The sequence below is a fragment of the Schizophyllum commune genome (assembly GCF_000143185.2).
Source record: "Schizophyllum commune H4-8 unplaced genomic scaffold SCHCOscaffold_3, whole genome shotgun sequence".
Taxonomy (NCBI): Eukaryota; Fungi; Basidiomycota; class Agaricomycetes; order Agaricales; family Schizophyllaceae; genus Schizophyllum; species Schizophyllum commune.
Genome location: NW_026089540.1, coordinates 1,564,737 through 1,583,906, shown reverse-complemented (window position 1 = coordinate 1,583,906; position 19,170 = coordinate 1,564,737). Strand labels below are relative to the sequence as shown.

At 58.7% G+C, this 19,170-nt stretch overlaps 3 protein-coding genes and 1 non-coding gene across 4 annotated transcripts; 3 read left to right on the top strand and 1 right to left on the bottom strand.

Annotated features, from left to right (window-relative positions):
* The first annotated feature begins 238 nt into the window (after window positions 1-238).
* On the top strand, window positions 239-11,844 carry SCHCODRAFT_02614939 (uncharacterized protein). The gene is made up of 4 exons (XM_050344686.1): window positions 239-396; window positions 450-533; window positions 10,918-11,012; window positions 11,181-11,844. The coding sequence occupies exons 1-4, from the start codon at window positions 361-363 to the stop codon at window positions 11,386-11,388; spliced, it is 423 nt and encodes a 140-aa protein (XP_050201641.1). The 5' UTR covers window positions 239-360; the 3' UTR covers window positions 11,389-11,844.
* A 386-nt stretch (window positions 11,845-12,230) lies between these two features.
* On the top strand, window positions 12,231-12,336 carry SCHCODRAFT_t52. Its single transcript has one exon. It is a non-coding gene; the product is annotated as a tRNA-His (tRNA).
* Window positions 12,337-12,457: 121 nt separating this feature from the next.
* Window positions 12,458-13,861, bottom strand: SCHCODRAFT_02614937 (ATPase, V0 complex, subunit D). The gene is made up of 5 exons (XM_003033755.2): window positions 13,813-13,861; window positions 13,656-13,755; window positions 13,433-13,604; window positions 13,202-13,380; window positions 12,458-13,140 (listed from the first exon to the last, which is right to left on the bottom strand). The coding sequence occupies exons 1-5, from the start codon at window positions 13,831-13,833 to the stop codon at window positions 12,542-12,544; spliced, it is 1,071 nt and encodes a 356-aa protein (XP_003033801.1). The 5' UTR covers window positions 13,834-13,861; the 3' UTR covers window positions 12,458-12,541.
* Window positions 13,862-16,130: 2,269 nt separating this feature from the next.
* SCHCODRAFT_02664270 (glycoside hydrolase family 71 protein) lies at window positions 16,131-17,968 on the top strand (the record flags this gene model as incomplete). The annotated part of the gene is made up of 6 exons (XM_003034334.1): window positions 16,131-16,339; window positions 16,391-16,516; window positions 16,568-16,627; window positions 16,686-16,965; window positions 17,019-17,333; window positions 17,384-17,968. 6 exons carry the CDS (start codon window positions 16,131-16,133, stop codon window positions 17,966-17,968), a joined length of 1,575 nt encoding a protein of 524 aa, XP_003034380.1.
* Between the last annotated feature and the right edge of the window lie 1,202 nt (window positions 17,969-19,170).

Below are 19,170 nucleotides of genomic sequence, written 5' to 3'. Positions count from 1 at the left end.
CGAGTAGGTGAGTATAAGTGATGGCCGGGGGAGACAGCAGACGGCCTCGAAGCAGCGCCAAAGTCCAGGGAGTGACCATATAATATTCGACACGAAGAAGTGTGAAAGTCGAACAGAGCCCAGCACCGCCACCGGCGTTCCCCATCTGGCAGGACGACGTCAGTTAAAACTCCGACTGCGCTCCGCCCTTTATAATGCCCCGTGCTCATCACGGCGACCAAGTCTCTCGACCTTGAATATCGCGACCCGCCATCCCATCTCGCGATCCGTTTCCGCTTTCCCGCGTCTCTTCACATCTTCTTTCGCCGCCTAGGCGCGCATCCCTGAGGGAGCCATCGTCAATCAAGGGGAACTAACAGCATGCATCCGGCCAAGCTGAAGAAGATCGACACCAGTGTGCGTGCTGCCATCCGCATAGCGCGGATCGAGGCTGACGATGGCGTCTGCAGGGCTTTTCCGAGCAGGAAAAGCAGCTGTTCGCCAAGTATGGCAAGCTGCCGACGCACAAGAACGTGCTGATGAAGATGCAGAAGGTGCGCGCGCCACATGTCTCGGGTGTGGAGAGGGTGCTCATCCCGCGTTTTCGCAGGACCGCAAGTACTTTGACTCGGGCGACTACGCGCTGTCGAAGGCCGGCGTAGCCCCGCAGAGCACCGTCGGTACGGCGATCCCCAACCCCGAGAAGTGAGTCCGATCGCATACCATCTCATGCCTTTTCGCGGTGTATCTTGCCCTTCATCAGACCGTATTTGAGGCGGCGAAACTCAAAACAGAAAACACTCCACGGTGTTTAGAAACTCGACCAGCGACGTTCGCAAAGAGTTTGGAACTCGCGTTGGAGCCCTGGGTTGGCGGGCAGCAGCGCCTGTTTGCGCCCAGGGATACCTGACGTTACCGTGTGAACGCCCGCCCGCCGAGTTTCTGAACATCCACAGCTTGTTTCTGACAAACGAGGTTAACAACCTTCGAACTGCTTGTCCGCCGCTTCAGATACGGTCTATTGTGTTTACGTGCTTCGGGCGGGTCTTCGATGTATTCCTACCGCGCCCCCTTCATCTCCGCTGCCCATGCTACTCGCCGCGTTGTCCTGTTACACCGGTGCTTGTTTGCTGACCCGCCGCCCAGCATCCCTCACGCCTCGTCCCCCTCCGGCAACGGGCACAACAACGGCCTGTCCACCTCGCCCACGAACCCCACGAGCCCCATCAACAAGGAGAGCGGCCGCGCTCTCGACGACGCGCCGCCCAAGCTCGACGACGCTGCGCCCAAACCCGACGACGAACCGCCCAAGTCGCCCGTCTCCCAGCCCGCGGTCGAGGTCGGCGGCGATTAGGCGCTGGCTGGCCAGCTCACGACCATGGGACGCACACACGACGCCGGAGCTTGCGCGTCGGATCGCGCAGGCTTCTGACCCATCCCTGTACCTTACTCGCCCACCTAGTCTATAGTTCCAGACCTGCCCGCGCCCTACCCTACCACCGGCCCCGCCCCCTCCCCCCTCGAGACTGTTCGGCAATTCCCGAAACCCCCGTTTTTTCGCGCGGCCCAGAGCTCCATCCCCCCTCTGCGCGCTAGCGCACGTCCGCCAGCGGAGCGAGCGGTTAAGCTGCGCGTTTTTCATCCCATCACTATGCTACTTTGGCTCTGGTAAGTACCCCTCCCCCCTCCTTCTCCCTCCCCTCCCTCCTTCCCCTCCCCCTTCCTCCCCCTCTCTTCCCCGCCCGTGTTTGGGTGAGGACGAGCCGAGGGGGAGGTCGGGAAAGGGTCCGGAGGCGAGGCGGGGGGAGGGCGCTGTGGCCGAGTCAGCGTCTGCCGAGCCGAGGGGGCTGCCACTCACCGAGCGTGCACATCGCTGATTTACCTCGACAGGTGCCGGCGTGTCCTGAGGTTGCCGAAAGCGACGGAGTGGCGTCGAGCGCCACGCGGTAAGCTCGCTTTGGGGAATATGTTAGCTGACACGGTCGAGACAGCCCGAATGATCACTTACTCGCAGATTGAACGCGCGACGGCGAATTATCGCGCCGTGGGCGGAGCCGGGAAGGATGGGGATGAGGCGGGCACGAGACGCGCTTGTGCGTGCTCGTGGGGTGTCGTCTTGAGTTGGGAGCGACGCGTTGAGCTCGGAGGTGGCGCGTTGAGCTCGGGGTCGTCGCGTGGGGCTTAGGATGGCGCGATGGGCTGGCGATTGCCCAGGTTGGGGCGGGATAAATAAGGTCGGGGTGGGAGAGATAAGGTCGGGGCGGGAGCGGCGAATTGGGGTCGGGGAGGTCGCGATGCGCTTGGGAAGGCGTGCTGAGCGCCGGGAGGTTGTTTTGAACTCGCGAGCGTCGTCGTTGGCTCGGGATTGCTGCGGTGGCGCTGGGAACACGGTGATTAGCTCGGGCGCATCGTGATGAGCTTAGGCTCACCCTCGTTGCTCTCGAGCTTGTCGGATGGCGCGCGCGCTCGGCCTCGCAGCGGACCGGAATCGGATGTGTCCCTTGGTGAGCTCGAACTCACCACGCGACACGTCCGCGCTCGGTCTTCCGCGACTTCGAGTGCGCGATGAGCTGATCTTGAGCTCGCGAGTTGTCGGTCGAGTCCGTGGAGAACAGAGACGTAGTCTACACGATTTGTGAGTAAATAGGAATTCAATTGTTTGATAACCTGCACACCTTGTTCTCGGGGTCATTGAGGGTGCTCGAGGCATCGCTGTCGTCCTCCGAGCATGCTTGTGTGCTTGTGATGATCTTGAGCTCATCGAGTATATTGTAGATTGCCGTGCTTCGCGTGCTCGGGAGAAGGGCCACATATGTGGCAGTAAGTGTGTGTTGCATTGCGGAGGTGAGTAAGTACGCACCGTGGTCCTGTCTGACTTAGACAGGCTCCTCGGAGGCCTCGCTCGTGCTCTCTGGCTCGCCGCTCGCCCGGTCCTGCGCTCGGATCGGCCCCTGCTTGCCTCGCTCGCTTGCTCGTTCTCGCCGTCGTCATCCCGGGTCCGCTCTCACCCCATGCTCGCTCGGTGTCGGTGCTCGCCTGTGCTCTGTGCATGCGAGCACAAAGGTGTCGTCCTCTTCCTCTTGCTGATCTTGCTTGAAGGCAGCTGCTGACTGTGCTCACAGGTTGTTGGGCAAGCACAAAGAGCACAGTCGAGGGTCAGATAAAGCAGAGACAGCAAGCAGGGAGGTGGACGGAGGCAGGAAGTGGGTAGACGGAGGTCAGGAAGTAATAAGACGGAGGTGACAATGTGACGAAACATACGGCAAGTGCCGTGATCCCCGTCTGTGGCGCGGGACCCTGAGCCCGAACCCATCAACTCAGCATTTGTGTCCGCCTACAGGACCTTCCTGTTCGGGCGCTCTACACCGTGAGGCCCTCGGCTGAATTCTCCAGCGGTGGGGTTGCTTGCAGCGAGCTCGAGATGGCAAGCTGCTCATCAAGACTCGAGACTCGAAACTCATGAGTGTAGATTATTCAAACACTCAATAGTAAGACAGAAAGCCACCCATAGTCTACAGGATCTAGAAGGATACTAGGGAGCAGGGTGCGAGTCCGTCAAGCCTTTCGAATGGCGAGAAACCTAGCAAGGATGAGCTTAAGTCGTGGGCAACTCATGAGCCATTGAGAAAGAGAGATAGCAAGATAGACACTGAGTGAATCGTGAGTTCGTGGTTAGTAGAGCATAGCAGACAACGTACTGAACACCCCGGACCCATTCCCAAAGGTGGGGCGTCGCGCACGACGGTTGGAAGCAAGACGCTCATCGCGTCGGCGGCGCGATCAGCAATCCACGGGGAGCCGCGCCGATGAGCCGCCGCGTTCGAATCCGACGAGAGACGTCAAAAACGACTCTTGTTTCATGCGTCCACCACCGTCCTCCGGCCACCTACGACGCCAACACCCTAGATACGCATACCTACCGCTACTACGACCATATCGACGCCCATCCGTACCCAATACACAGAGAGTACACCAAAATCCACCAACTTGCGCGTAGCGACCCCCGCGTCGAGATAAGATCAGATAAGCCACGAAGACCTCAGCGCGGAGAGGCGGACAACCCAAAGGCGAAGGGGGAGGAAGGTACGAGCCAGAACTCACCAATCACAGAAGTTCGAAGACCTTCCCCCGCGCCGTTCTCAAAGAGTCCAGCGGCAGCCAACCGAGCCGGCGGGAATGAGACGCGCGAGTCGGAAGCGCCAACGCGCGTCTAATGCCTGAGAAGGAGTGTGACTGACCTGTAAGGAACGTAGGTCAAGCCCCATGTGCCTGTGATAAGAACCGGGCACGTCCTGGGCTTCGAGCGGGGAAAATCAGCTCAAGTGTATGAGTTCCCCGTTCAGCTCGTGGCAGACAGCTTCGCGGTCTCGTCTTGCCGCGCGCCCCCAGTCGACGGTGAGTACTCCCCCATCATGCGAGCATCGTCTCTGCTATTCCCGAGTACCGTAAGACAATGGGAAGTACGCTTCATTGACATACTTCCAGATTTCGCCCCGACTGCATTCTCCCAACGCTCGACGTCAACACTCGAGCTTCAGATCAATGGAGCACGGAGCTTCAGCGACTGCCCTAGCGGCGGAACTTTGATGCAGGCAAGCGGCCCTCAGCGCGGCATTGGAATTTATGCTAACAATGAAAATCAGTGTACTTTGCGCCATGCTTGCAATGCTGCACCGGGCACGACGTTCACAGCGCATCAACGAGCGTAGCAGGGACCTCAGTCATGTCAGGGTCCCGCGAGGCGGAGTCGGACGGGCTTTCCGCGCTCGTTCTCGCGGGTGGCTGAAAGCCTGCCTTATGCGGCAAACTCACTTTCCACCATCACGGCGCCTTTTGAAGTCTCTGCTCATCGTCTCTAAGACCCGAGCGGGACACACGAAGTGAGTGGGGACGACGTGGCGACCCTCCTCAAGAGTTCTGGCGCACTCCCTCTCTCTTTTCCTCTCGTAAATCGTGTTATATCCTCAGTGGCGCTCTTCCGACTTGGCTGGGCAGCTGCACCTTCACCTCGGCGTCGGGGGGCTCGAATTTACCCAGCCCCTGTTTGTTCGACTAAGTAGTCTGCCTCCCTGTCTTTCTTTTCCTCCCCGACATCCGATTCCTTGGTCTGCTACCTCCGCTCCTACCGCCTCGCCTTGCCTCCAAACTTCCACCGGCGCGGAGTCCACTTTTCAACACCGATCACTCAGGGTCTGATCATTTGTAATGATCGAAACGCGGCGACTTCTGAGCGCGGACTCCTGGATTTCGAAGAGAAGCGCGGAATATGCGCCGCTCTGTCTTAGCGGGAGGAGGGCGAGGCGGTAAGGAATATCCGGCTGACAATGGGGCGGAAATTGCTTAGGGCAGTGGTGGGGCATCAAGGGGAAGACGTGGCAATGTTTGCAGAGTCCGTGCGCCCCTCGGACTCGTATAAAGAGCAGGGTGAGTTGGCTGCTTTCCTCACTTCCCCTCCCTCCTCTACCTCCCTCTCCTCTCTTCTACCTCACTCTTCCCATCCTTCCCTCGTACGCCTCGCTCTCTATCCCTCTCTACACACCCTCACTCCATGCGCTTCTTCTGAATCTCTTGACGAAGCGCTGCATCTCGACTTTAGTAAGTCTGCTTTCATCACTTTCCGGTTCGCTATCAGTGCAAACTGCCCCCCTTTTACTGAATACTCGACTACAGGCCTTCTACCTCTCGTTAGACTCGTCCCACGCTCTGCAAGGCATCGCCAATAGCGCAGGTAAGGTCGCATTACACCTCATTACAATACTGCGCTGATTTGTGCATTTCAGCCGTTTTATTCGGGTTCGTGGCGCCTCGTGGTAAGTCGCAAGTCCTTCCGATAGCTATACAATGCTTTTCTGACCCTTCCTACGACATGGGGCTATCGACTTCGAGCGCCAGAATTGGTGCGCCTCGAAGCATTGCGAGTGTATTCATTGCTCCTTAGCACTTTCCATTTCCCTCTACTATCCATCTCCGACAACGCGAATTAATTATGCTGATCGTCCTAGCCTTTCCTGCCTTCGCCCGCCGTCTACTGACCGCATCGCATAGCCGGCGCTCCGACTACCCAGCCGATGCGCAGCCCATGAACTCGTCGCCGTCACACATCCCGTAAGTCAATACAGTTCGTTACGACACATGTCACTGACCATCTTGCTTCCCACCACCATGCCTGCGACGCCGCCAGCACGCCTCACGACGCCGACGACAAAGCTCGCAACGTATGCCGACTTGTACAGGTGAGTTTTGCTGTCTTTACTCGCCCTCGTTTCGCGCTTATCGAATTTTGCCCTTGTCAGAACGCCCGAGATTGTCGATTAGGACACCGATCAGCACCTGGCCGGTTGCTGCGCAAACGCAGAAGTGCTGTCAGGCGAAGGATCTGGTGACCGAGGTGCGTTGACGCCGACATACACACTAGACTGCCACTTACTGACCTAATCCATCTGTATCGTCGCAGCGATAATATTCAATCCAGCTAGAGCGCAAGTCCGCGGCCATCTCCTTGCCCCCGCATCACGCCAGCTTAGCTCCCCAAAGGGCACCCTCTGTACAGGACCCGACGACGCCACGCGCCGTTATTACGACCTTGACATGCAAGTGCGATGCGGCGATGGGATACGGCCCGTCCCGGCAAATTCGCGCGACCCTCAAACCGCCGGAGGCCTGCGTGCGAATACTAGGGTGAGTATCGCGTCTCCACCTTATTATCTGAAGGTCGTGCTGACTGTATACGTGGCCGCTGTCAGGTCCTCGAGCGGCGCTTGATCCCCAAGCCATTGAGTCTTGGTCAGGTTCTCGGGGTCAATGAGGTGAGTAGGACTGTCAGCATTATTCTGAGACCGAGGAAACGCTTACTAACCCTTTGTAGAGCGTCATTATGCGACGGGAGAACCGCCGGAGGCCTGCGAGCGGCCCTAGGGTGATAGAGGCGAAATTCAGGTATGTGCCGCTCTTGGTAATCCGAGCCGCTCGCTGACCGTGCATTGACTTTGAAGGGTCGCCGTCAGGGTGTGAAGGTGTCCCAAGACGTGGGACATGCTGCAAAAACGTCGATACGCAGCGCAGCGCGGCTGAACGCCCACGACGGCGTCATGGTCCCCGAGGTGAGCAGAACCCATCGACTTCGATTCCCCTCGCTCGACCTCATCGTCGCACAGAAGGCGCCGAATGACCAGCTTTATAGCGACCTCACGCGACCCCCCAACCGCAGGAGGCATGCGCGGGGCTCCTAGGGCGGCGATAGCTGCGGAAATTCAGGTATGTGCCGCTCTTGACAAGTCACGACGCTTGCTAATTTCGTACTGACTTTGCGCATCGACCATCAGATTCTGGAGGTGTTGGACGACGCGGAACATGCTGAAATGCGCCAGCCCGCTGCTCGCCGCGTCCCTGCGCGTCCTGAGGTGAGTAAAACAGCTTCAGACTACATTCTCCTCGCCCGACCCGTCCCGATGACTCGAAGCGTCGGCTAACCACTTGCTCAGCGTCTTTACGCGACCCCCACGACCGCCAGAGGCATGCGCGGGGTCACCAAGTGAGTATTGCGAAGGCTCATGTACGTATTGCTCTTTTCCTCCGAGCATCTCGCTGACCATTTCGCAGATGTGCTGGCGCGCGAGGCGGCAGGGTGGGCGATCTCGCGGCCGCACGACGGACCGAGCATGCAAGATATCTCTGGACGAGAGGTCTTCGTCCGTCCGTCAACGCGTCGACGACAGAGGGCGAGCCGCTGTCAACACGAAATCAGGCCACGCGAGAAATGAGCACAGGGACGACTTGGCGAGACACGCGGGGAAGTACAGAGCGTAGGTAGACGGTTCAGAACGCGGGGATGTACGTTGGGGGGCCGCGGCACGGCTGGAGTAGACGGGTAGATGCCGTTGGGCGAAGAAACGCTGCCAGCGCGAGGGAACGAAGGTGAGTGACGTCCCCGCCGATTCTGTGCGTCGACGCTGACCCTGTCATTCGGGATTTATGTTGCCGCACCCCCTGCGTGCCCGCCGTCGCGCTGAACCTCCACGCGAACCCACCCCCACGCACGCCGTCCCCACGATCCACGGCGGGGGAAACTATGCCGGTACGCGGTACGGTGAGTTTCTGACCCTAAACCCCATCCCGCGCATTCTAACATGAGGTCTGCATATAGAACGATGAAGTACATACTATACATGATGTGCCCAAGCCCCCACCCCTCTCCCTTGCCGGCTTCCTGAAGAATTGAGGTATGCTTCCAGTTGTCCCCTTCGACTCGATTGCTCATCCACTCGCAGCGCTTCGCCCATAGCATCCCTCAAGACATTGATAACGACGTGCTTCAAGCGCGCCTACCTTGCGCTTCCAGCCGCCCAAGCATATCGGCCAAGATGTGCTTCGTCAAGAGATTCAGAATTGACCTCTTCAGGCGCTCTCAAGCAGTATTGGTAAGTCATCCTTCTCATCGCTTTTTCCAATCGCTTACCACTCTGCTGTAGGCGTCGAAGCGTGCGGGGGCGGCGAAGGAGAGACAACTCCGAAAGCGCTTCTACCTGCGCTTCGTCCCCAAGGCCGACGTCTTGTATTCTAAGCAAGTATACGAATTTCTCGGTGAGTAATCGCCCAGCGCTTCGTTTCCCTTCCCTTCCCTTCCCTCCCCCTCCCATCGCCTCGCGCTTGCGCATCTCTCCTGTATACAGCTGCCTGACTCTTATCCTACAGATGCCTGACTGCCTGAAGCGCCAGAGGACGACGAAGAAGCGCTTCGAATTCAACGAGAGCGCATTCCGCTCACCCTCGCTCCGCTCCCTTGCCCCTCGCGCTCATCCCCTCCCCCCTCGCGCTTATCCCCTTCCCCTCGCGTTCATTTCCTTCACCTTCGTCCCACGTCCTTTCCCCTCGCTCTACACCATCCTCCCTCACTCCCTTCACCCTCCCTTTCCTTCGCTCTACTCCCCCGCCCACCACCCCTTCTCCCCCTCGTCCCCTCGTCTCTCAAACACAATCTCGCGCTGGCAACACAAAGAGCACGACGACGCGACGCGAATCGCCGCGCTTCAAGAGCGAGGACGCTTGCCGCGCTTCGAGAACGAGGACGCTTACTGCGCTTCGAAAACGCGCTTCAAGAGCGAGGACGCGCTCAGACAGCAAAGAGGGAGGAAGCCGAAGGTGTGCACCCACCTTCCCTTCGCCTCTGACCCCATACTCATCTGTCTCAGGATCGTTTGCCTCGGACCGCTTCGGCAAGGTCATCAAGAAGGAGCTTGAGGGGGGAGGAGGTAGAGGGGAGATGGAGAGGGAGGGGGAGGGGGAGAGGGAGAGGGAGAGGGAGAGGGAGGGGCGAGGGAGGGGAGAAGGCCCGTCTCCCTTCGTCTCTCCCCCCTCCTCCCCTCTTTCTTTCTCCCTTTCCCTTGTATCTGACTCGCTCCGTCGTGCTGATTATATACAGAACACTACGACGCGACGACGCGACTCAGCGCGCTGCGAATGCGAGGAGGTGAAGGGGGAGGGAGTTACAGGTAAGCCCCCACCCCACCCTTCACCCCCTTCGCTTCTACTCGCCCCATACTCATCTGTCTCATCAGATCCAGGCGCTTGAGCTCGGATACGAGCGCTTCCGCGAGCGCTCTGACGAGGGAATGAACGAAGGAAAGGGAGAGGAGGAAGGGGGAGAGGAGGAAGGGGGAGAAGGAGGGGGAGGGGACATTCCCCTCGGCGCTTACAGCCCCTTTCAACGGGGGAAGCGGCGGGGAAGCTGGTAGGTAGCTTCTGGTAGGTACAGTAGTCGTGTACTGGACGTAGGTAGACGAATCAAAAATCGTTGAGCTCACGAAAGAAGGAGGAAAGGGGACAAGGCGCAGCCTTGTGTACCTGCCGCACCCCTCACGAGCGAGCTCAAAGTCGACGAGGAGCTGCGACGACGGCCGACGACGGGCCCTAGGTCGTCGTGTCGTGCATTCCCCTTCCCTTCCGTTCCCCACCTCCTTGTGCATGGCCGCAGGCCTTTCGCACTTTTCACTCATTTCGTGCAGGAAAAAGGATTGCATTAAGTCTATCTACATGTGAGTACTTGTACTAGTCCATAATCTATTCCTATTGTGCGCTTTTTGTCTGCATAAGTGACTGCTGATGAACTCTCGTCCGTCAGTGAATGAGAAATGCGCCCAAGCGCGAGGTGCTCACCAAAAAGCCTGAGACCCGAGCTTGAAGTCGGGCTTGGGAACGGGCGCGACGCGGGGATGCGGGTCGTCTAGGGCGAGATCAGATGCAGGCTCGACAGCACCGTCGAAAGCCGCAGCCTGAAGTGACGCCCCGCTCGGCCAGCGCGGGCAGAGCGGAGGGGAGCGTGGATGAAGGCGGCGGGAGCAGATGAGGTCAGCGAGGCAAGACGCGAACTGGGTCCTGAGCAGGTCGACGTTAGGCGGGGAGAGGCGTGTTTGTGGTGGCGGTGAAGGTGAGAGTGAAGAGGGAAAGAGGAAGGGTGATGATGCTATGCCCAGCAGTGTGGAGGTCGGCGTTCCCCATCTGGCAGGACGACGTCAGTTAAAACTCCGACTGCGCTCCGCCCTTTATAACGCCCCGTGCTCATCACGTCGACCAAGTCTCTCGACCTTGAATATCGCGACCCGCCATCCCATCTCGCGATCCGTTTCCGCTTTCCCGCGTCTCTTCACATCTTCTTTCGCCGCCTAGGCGCGCATCCCTGAGGGAGCCATCGTCAATCAAGGGGAACTAACAGCATGCATCCGGCCAAGCTGAAGAAGATCGACACCAGCGTGCGTGTTGTGCATCCTAAAGCGCGGATTGAGACTGACGATGTCGTCTGCAGGGCTTTTCCGAGCAGGAAAAGCAGCTGTTCGCCAAGTATGGCAAGCTGCCGACGCACAAGAACGTGCTGATGAAGATGCAGAAGGTGCGCGCGCCACATGTCTCGGGTGTGGAGAGGGTGCTTATCCCGCGTTTTCGCAGGACCGCAAGTACTTCGACTCGGGCGACTACGCGCTGTCGAAGGCTGGCGTAGCCCCGCAGAGCACCGTCGGTACGGCGATCCCCAACCCCGAGAAGTGAGTCCGATCGCATACCATCTCATGCCTTTTCGCGGTGTATATTGCACTTCGTTGTGTTTACGTGCTTCGGGCGGGTCTTCGATGCGCCCCCTTCATTTCCGCTGCCCGCGTTACCCGCCGCGTTGTCCTGTTACACCGGTGCTTGTTTGCTGACCCGCCGCCCAGCATCCCTCACGCCTCGTCCCCCTCCGGCAACGGGCACAACAACGGCCTGTCCACCTCGCCCACGAACCCCACGAGTCCCATCAACAAGGAGAGCGGCCGCGCTCTCGACGACGCGCCGCCCAAGCTCGACGACACTGCGCCCAAACCCGACGACGAACCGCCCAAGTCGCCCGTCGCTCAGCCCGCGGTCGAGGTCGGCGGGGATTAGGCGCTGGCTGGCCAGCTCACGACCACGGGATGCACACGACGCATGACCCATCCCTGTACCTTACTCGCCCACCTAGTCTATAGTTCCAGACCTGCCCGCGCGGCTTCGCGTCGTCGCGCTGTTGTCTCTATACGTATCGAGTACGGGCAGGCCTGTGGTTGCGTGTTCGCCCCCCTCCACTAGTGTGTGCGCCTTCCCCCGTTGCATGTTCGCCTTCCCCCGTCGTGTGTGCGCATTCTTCCATTGTGTGTGCGCCGCCCTGTACTGTGTGTCGCATCCCTCCATGCTTTTCTCTCCCACCACCATGCTTGACGGAATTGTAACATTACGCTGCGATACGGGGACCTGTACGTTGAGGAAGGATTCCTTACTATGGAAATGCATGGTTTCTTTGAAGGACCTCAGGCTGACTTCGACGATGGCGAATGTGGATGGAATATAGTGACGTAGAGGGTGAGTCATCCTTGCTTGCGTGTGTTTGGACATGCTGTTGGACGGCCATGCGAGAGAGGGACATCCGCCTCCGTCTGGACTATCATGCATCCTGGGTGGGTACGAGTACGAGCGCTCAACATGGACAGCAATGTCAGCTCCAGACAGATAGATTGAGCCTAGAGAACAGGAACATTACCATGCGCGGATAATATGCGAACGCGCAAGACGTTGTGGGTCCGCTGCGGTACACCCTAAAGTTTGCCACTGGTGGTTCAGTGCCATCTACCGGCAGGTGTGGGGGTCCGTGCCCAAGATCTACTTGTGCACTAAGTTACCGAAGTAGTTTCTCACTGTAACTCGTGTGAGCAGTTGGGTCGTATACCGCATGCGCTGCATTACTGCTTATGGTCGGTATCGATTAGGGGTGAAATCATCTCGTTGTGGAAGGGAAGGATCCACAGGATTCGAACCAGTAACTCCGAGAAGCCGCAGGTTCGAATCCTGCTACTGACAAGTCGCGAGGCTTCCTTTTGCTTTTTTGGGCCCACTGAAGCGCCGAGGAAGTAGCACTCTAACAAAAGATTGCGTGTTCGTTGGCAGGAGTTTGCAGCCAATTGCAAGAAAGGACTCTCACTGTCGCGCCGCAAGGTAGTATCCTATACGTCCTTGCCAATGTCATACTCCAGGGATACACGACGTGCTACACCTACGACACCGCTCAGAAGATGGGTATAAAGTCATTAATCCTGTCCCTTGCATCCTGGGCGATGCACTCCGCGATCCAGGTGATATTCCTGATCTCCTGCTCCTTCAGCTTTAAGTACGCGTAGAACACGCCGTACTGGAACTGCTGCAGGAACGCCTGCTTGTTCAGGTGCACCTCCGTGTGGAAGAACCTGTCCTCCAGCTGCGACGCCGCGCCGAGGTCGTCCCCGCCGTTCGCCGCCGCGCCCGCCTGGTCCTGGAAGAACGCGCGGTACTCGCTCACGCTCTCGCACGCGGCGCGCACCTGGTCGATGTCGTCCGCCTTCGCGAGCTGGTTGTTCCCCTCGGGGAAGAGGCGGCCGATCGCGGGGAAGAGCTTCGCGCGCTGCTCCTTGGAGAGCTCGGTGCCGAAGGAGTTGATGGTGATGTTGACCGTGCGGCGGTCGGCCTCGAAGGAGAGGATGGCGTGCATGACGTCGCGCGTGGGGCCGTCGAGCGTCGCGCAGAAGCGGTGGAAGTCCTCGAGGTAGGCCTTGTAGACGGTGTTGCGGATGATCTCGATGTTGAGGTCGTCCATGTCGGCGGCGGAGAGGCAGTCGCGGAAATAGGGGGCTGATGTACGGGTGAGTGGGAAAGCGAGGGCGGGCGAGGGGATTGGGGATTGGGGACGCACCGAGCGGTGTCTCGACCAGTACACTCTGGTATAACTCCTCGACGTTGGTGGCTACGCATAGCGCCGGCATGGTGTCGAACACACCGAGGGGATGGCACCTTTCCAGCAACTCGTGCGTGTCGCGTTCATGAAGGGTACCAGTAATGAGCAGGACAACATTGTCGATCATGTACGCGTACCTGCGCGATGCTATGTCAGTGGGGTCGCGCAGGGCGAAGCGCGCACACGCACGTGATGTAGTCCAGGAACTTCGAGAGCGGCTCGACTGCGTTGCTCCTGAGGTAGTTGAACTGGTCGACGAGGATCTGCGTCGCCTTGTCCGCGATGGTGGATGTGGAGAGGGGGAGCGGCTCGTTTGCGAGGAAGTTGCCATAGTCGGTCGCACTCAATTGGGTGCGGAAGTCTGCGCCTGAGTGTCAGTTTACTTCTCTGCGTGAGATGTATATGTACGCACCCTCCAGCGTGTCGCATTGCGTGAGGTTGGCATAATGGCTCTGGGTCAGGACGCCCGCCTTGAATCCTCTGACAATGCCCTCCAAGAACCCATTATCGACCTACACGGAACCGATGTCAATAAAGAGCAGTAGATACTCGCTGTCGCTGCGGCGTACGTTGAAGAAGAGGGCCTCCATGTTGCGTGCAACGATGAGGTCGGCGAGAGCAAGCAGTAGCGGCGCAGGGGGACCGGTCACCCGACTCTCCCATCACTCTGCGGCCGTTGCCGAGCTCCCACGCGTCCAGCCAAGGTTGCTTCGTTTTGCTCTCAACGGCCATCTATACTTGCACAAAATGGAATTGCCATTTGTCTTCCATAGCTGTTTGAAGGGCCTCAATTCGTGCACTTTTGCTGCTATCGACTGTTACAGGTCCTTCCGCGCACGGCATGACAAGTGTTTTTAAGACGGTGGCGCTCCTTGTTGGTAACCCCCTGTGTTTCGCAAACAGTATTATCAAGCAGCTCACTTGGTATACCTATCACGTCCAGAACCTCACAAGCTGCAGGGACCATGCTATGGATGGGTCTTCCCTGGTCTGAGCGCTCTTGTCGACGATGAGGTCGTGACCCAAACTCATCTCTCTCCGATCTCTCCCCTCTCTCTCCCCCTCCCCCCTCCCATGTCTCCTTTTTCTCTTTCCACTTTTCTCCTATCTCACCTTTCACTGCTTCTCTGCGACTATCCAATTCTCGAGACGCCCTTTCCCTCCGCCCCCCTCTCCTTTTCGTAGCGTTTGCGACCGCCGCCTCAATCGAAGACTACCGCGCTCAACCTGCACTAATCTGCAGCCACTATCGGACGCGCAGGATTCAAATTTGAACAGGCGCGTACTCCATGCCTCCCTGTGCTAGTCTATCATTCTTGTCCTCGTCGTGTATCATTCTAGCGAACACTTGTGCAGCTCCACTAGTATGGCTTTCGCGTCTGCGACGGTCGAATTCATCCTGCGTGACAATCTACTCTCTTTTGTTCTTCCATTCTGAGGGCGACCGTCCTTATCGACTGAACTATATCGCAAGGCCGATGGGTCACCTATTACGACGCCAATATGAACGGCTTGAATGACAGCTCCGCGCGGGCCTTGAGCGCCATCCGCCGGCTGGGCCACAACATTGACAACGTCCCCCTCTACGCCGTGTTGTGCTGCTTGAGGAGGGGGAAGCCTGTGAAGAGGTAGGAGGGGGCTGACAGCGGGGATGTTTGATCCGTCGGGCAGTCTGGGGGAGGGGACGGGGCGGATGGCGCGGGCGTAAACAACGCATATGTTCCAGCTGGCGCAGCAACTGGAGCAATGGCATCGACTGAGGTAATATAGGATTAAATGCAGCAACGGGACACGAAAAAAAGTGCAGCAACGGGCTCTCCTGTAGCAACGGGGTTGACCGAAGGCGCGCGGGGTCTGACAGCAGGGGCGACGCGAGATGAAGAGGTGCGGTTCCTGCGGAGGAAGGGAGGGCGGTCGCGCCACGGGCAACACCCCGAGAACGCCGTACCGAGGCCTCCAGGTGTCGGATAAGTGAGCGCGTCAATTTGGAGGAAGTCGGGCCATGAAAGGGACCTCTACGAACATACTCGACAACGATTTTGGGGAATACGAACCTATTCGTATACTCTTGTCGGAGAGGGAACAGGACGCTGACATGACCCTTCCGCTGGATCACACTTTGGCTCCTGCCAGTGGACGCTCTTGATACGTATGGCCATATCTAGTACTTCTTGACAGAAGCGCGTGTGCGCCAGCGCAACCGACTTGTTGCCAGCGGGCGTACGTCGGTGGCATGCATCTCCGTCGTGGCTGTGCCGTAATGGATTGCACGAGCCGGCGACCCTGACCGAGGGTTGGAGACTCTGCTTTGCTTGTTTGCTCTGTAGGCGTTGTTTTCAACATACTTGGAAGTCAAGAAGTAGCCAATTTTCGTATGTTTTCCACGCCACAATGGTCTTCACATGGACGGCCCGAGTCCATTGTCCCAAAAAGGTGAACAATGATTGTGAGTCACGTGCCGTGTGGCGTTATTGTTCGATTTGGTTGCAAGGCACGGAGGGAGCTCCACGGCGTTCGCGGTCTATATAACCCGGGCGGTCGACCACAGACGCGTCCTTCCTCTTCCCGCTCCCTCACCACGAGTCTCCGGGTCGCGTAGGCTGCGCCTCGCACATTCCCCTCTTTTCAACGTTCTTTACGAGGACTCGACGCGCCGCGCTCGCACTCCTTCACCATGCACTCCTTCCTGTTCACCGCCGCGCTCGCGCTCCTCATCACGCTCGCTGAAGGCGCACCCGTCTCGCATAGCCGCCGCGCACACCACCACAGGCGCTCGCCATGCACGCCCTCGGACGCTCCCGCGGACGTTCGATTGCCATCGATTTCCCTCCCCTTGACCTCCGCCATCTTCACCTCCCCGTCCGCCCCCGCGTCCTCCGCCACGTCCATGACCGTATCAACCCCCGCCGCGTCTGTCCCCACTAGCGCGTCGCAACCCTCGGCTCCTTCTAGCGCGAGCGCGACAGCCTCTTCGGCTCCTGCCGCCGCGTCTTCGGGATCCGCCAGCAACACTGCGGGCTCAGCAGCCCCTACCGCCTCGTCGACGACCCCTGGCAACACGGGTGACAAACTTGTCGTCGCTCACCATATGATTGGGTGCGTAGAGCGGCTCTCGTCCGACAGGGCTGCTGGCTGACATGTCATCAGGAACGTCTATCCTTACACTCAGGGCGATTGGGCTGACGACATTGCGCTCGCGTCTGCATCTGGAATTGATGGTTTTGCGCTGAACATGGGCACGGATGACTGGCAGCCCGAGCGTGTTGCGGATGCGTGAGTGCTTCTTCGATTGCTGGGCATAGAACTTTGCTGATAGTTTGATAGCTATCAGGCAGCGCAGGAGGCAGGCAACAACTTCAAGCTCTTCCTTTCCCTTGACATGACGTGCGTATCTGATGCCAACTTGTCGTCTCCAACCCAATCTGACACCTCCCTCATCCAGCGTCTGGCCCTGCAACTCCGCCGACAGCGCCTCTAAGCTCCGCGCCCTCGTCAACAAGTTCGCCGACCACCCGAACCAGCTGAAGCTCAACGACCGCGTCTTCGTGTCCACCTTCTCCGGCGAGACGTGCAACTTCGGGCAGGGTAGCGTTGCTGACGGCTGGAAGAGCCAGTTCTACCAGCACCCCGAGCTCGCAGGCAAGATTCACTTCGTGCCGTCCTTCTTCGTCGACCCGGCGCAGTTCTTGCAATTTGCAGACATCATGGATGGTGACTTCAACGTGAGTTGTGCGTGGTCTTCATATGAAGAACAAGCTGATGAGGGCGGTTATAGTGGAACTCTGCCTGGCCGATCGAGGTTACTACCCAGTCGGCGCAGTCGATCTTGTCGGGTGCCAAGGTGGTTTCCAACCTTGCGTCCTCGGTCGCTGGAAACGCAACTGTCGATGGGACGAGCTTTACCAGTCTCCTTGGCGGTCTCTCAAATGCCCTTGGGCCGCTCCTAGGCTCTCTCGACACCGACGAGAAGCATCTCCAGAGCCTGAACTCGCTTTCGGGCAACAAGCGCGACGGTAGCAAGCGCACCTACATGGCGTCTGCGTCTCCGTGGTTCTTCACTCATTACGGAAAGGACTCCTTCAACAAGAACGTGAGTTCGCTGTTCCGTTCCCTTCATACCTCTGCTGACCTCTCTCCTAGTTCCTCTACCTCTCCGACCAGCACCTCTACTCGAACCGCTGGGAGAACCTCATCGCCTCGCGCGACAACTTCGACATCGTCCAGCTCCTCACCTGGAACGACTACGGCGAGTCGCACTACCTCGGCCCCATCAAGGGCGCGCAGCCCAAGTCCAACGCCTGGGTCGACGGCTTCAACCACACCGCGTGGCTCGACATGACGCAGTACTACGCGACCGCCTTCAAGACCGGGTCCTTCCCCGCCATCGAGAAGGACAAGCTGATCATGTGGGCGCGGCCGCACGCCGCCAAGGCGCAGGCCGCGGACCCCGTCGGCCCGCCGACGAACTTCGAGCTCACGGAGGACGCGGTGTGGGCGGTGGCGATGACGGGCGCGCCGGCGACGGTGACGCTGAATGGGCAGAGCTTCGATGTGCCCGCGGGCCTGACGCGCCTGGCGGTGCCGCTTGCGGCGGGCGAGGGCATGGAGGGCGCTATCGTGCGCGACGGGGTGGACACGGTGCAGCTCAAGCCGGAGTTTACGTTCGAGGCGAATCCGAAGACGTATAACTTCAATGCGTTCGTCGCGGGGGCGACGCAAGCGTAGGCGCTTAGCGATTCTCCCCTTCCCCTCCACTTCTTCCCCCTTCTCTTCTCCTCTCTCCACCCTTCGGCACGCGCGTGCGCATGCTCGCTCACGACGAGACGATACCCGTCATGACCAGCGGCTGCGCCGTCTCACGACACGTCTCCCACTGTTCCGGACAGAGAGGGGTTTTAACTTCACGGGTTGGATCCCTTCTCTGCGAGTTGGCTCCCCTCTACGAGTTGGCTCCCCTCTGCGAGTTGGCCCCCCTCTGCGAGTTGGCTCTCCTCTGCGAGTACGACTTCCTCTGCTCTGGACGGCCGCCATACCTGCCGGATGGCAGGGATCCATACCTCCTGGCCGCGTGCTAGCCACCGGCCTCTTGTTCCACTGTCGACATGTTTTCACGCAAGAGGCATCCACACATCTTGTTGTATTTTTAATTCTTTCCTTCGTCCTTTCTCGTGTATGTATTCTACGCGCGGCGAGGGTGCACCGTGTGCACTCCTCCGAGTCGTGTGCTGTATATAGTGTTGAGCTGGTGTCTCGTATAAATGTTTCTTGAAGTGTCGTTGCTTGCGACGACGTCTACGATTTTTGGTGTGATTAGATTCTACTCGAGTCGAACGCAACGTAAGTAATCTACCTACTGTAGTGGAGGTCCGGCAGCGTGCTAAGATTCAGCGGTTCCCTCTGCAGACGGTTGGGGACTTCGATGTCTTCTTGATTTCCTCATTCAGCTCCATCGCAGGGTTCGAACTTTGGTGGGGAAATAAGCTGCTCGCGTGATTGCAATGATCCTTTTGATCGGAACCAAAGTCTCAAGTTGAACTTGACCTCGACGTTCGCCTGACATACGATTTCAATGTGGCGAGCTTCGCAGGGCTTGCTGCTCTTCGACGGCTACCACGATGTTTGTTAGGGCCATATCTGACACCTTGGAAAGCTGAATTCGGCGCGAACTGTGTTTGTCTAGACTCTGGCATCATCATTGCGGCTTGCGGCTCGCCTTTGCGATAACCCACCCTTGGCCACCACATCATCCGTGATTTTCTTCCTCGATACGGCCCACGATGATTCTGTGCGTCATGGAAATCCCCCGCAGGGCACTATGGAAGCTTGTTGAAGTCCCTGGTCCCCCGCTTACACCCATTCTCCATTGAATGTGGGGCTCCCCCTTCATGCGACGACTCGCGCGCATAACGTTGGCCTTCACGTCACTA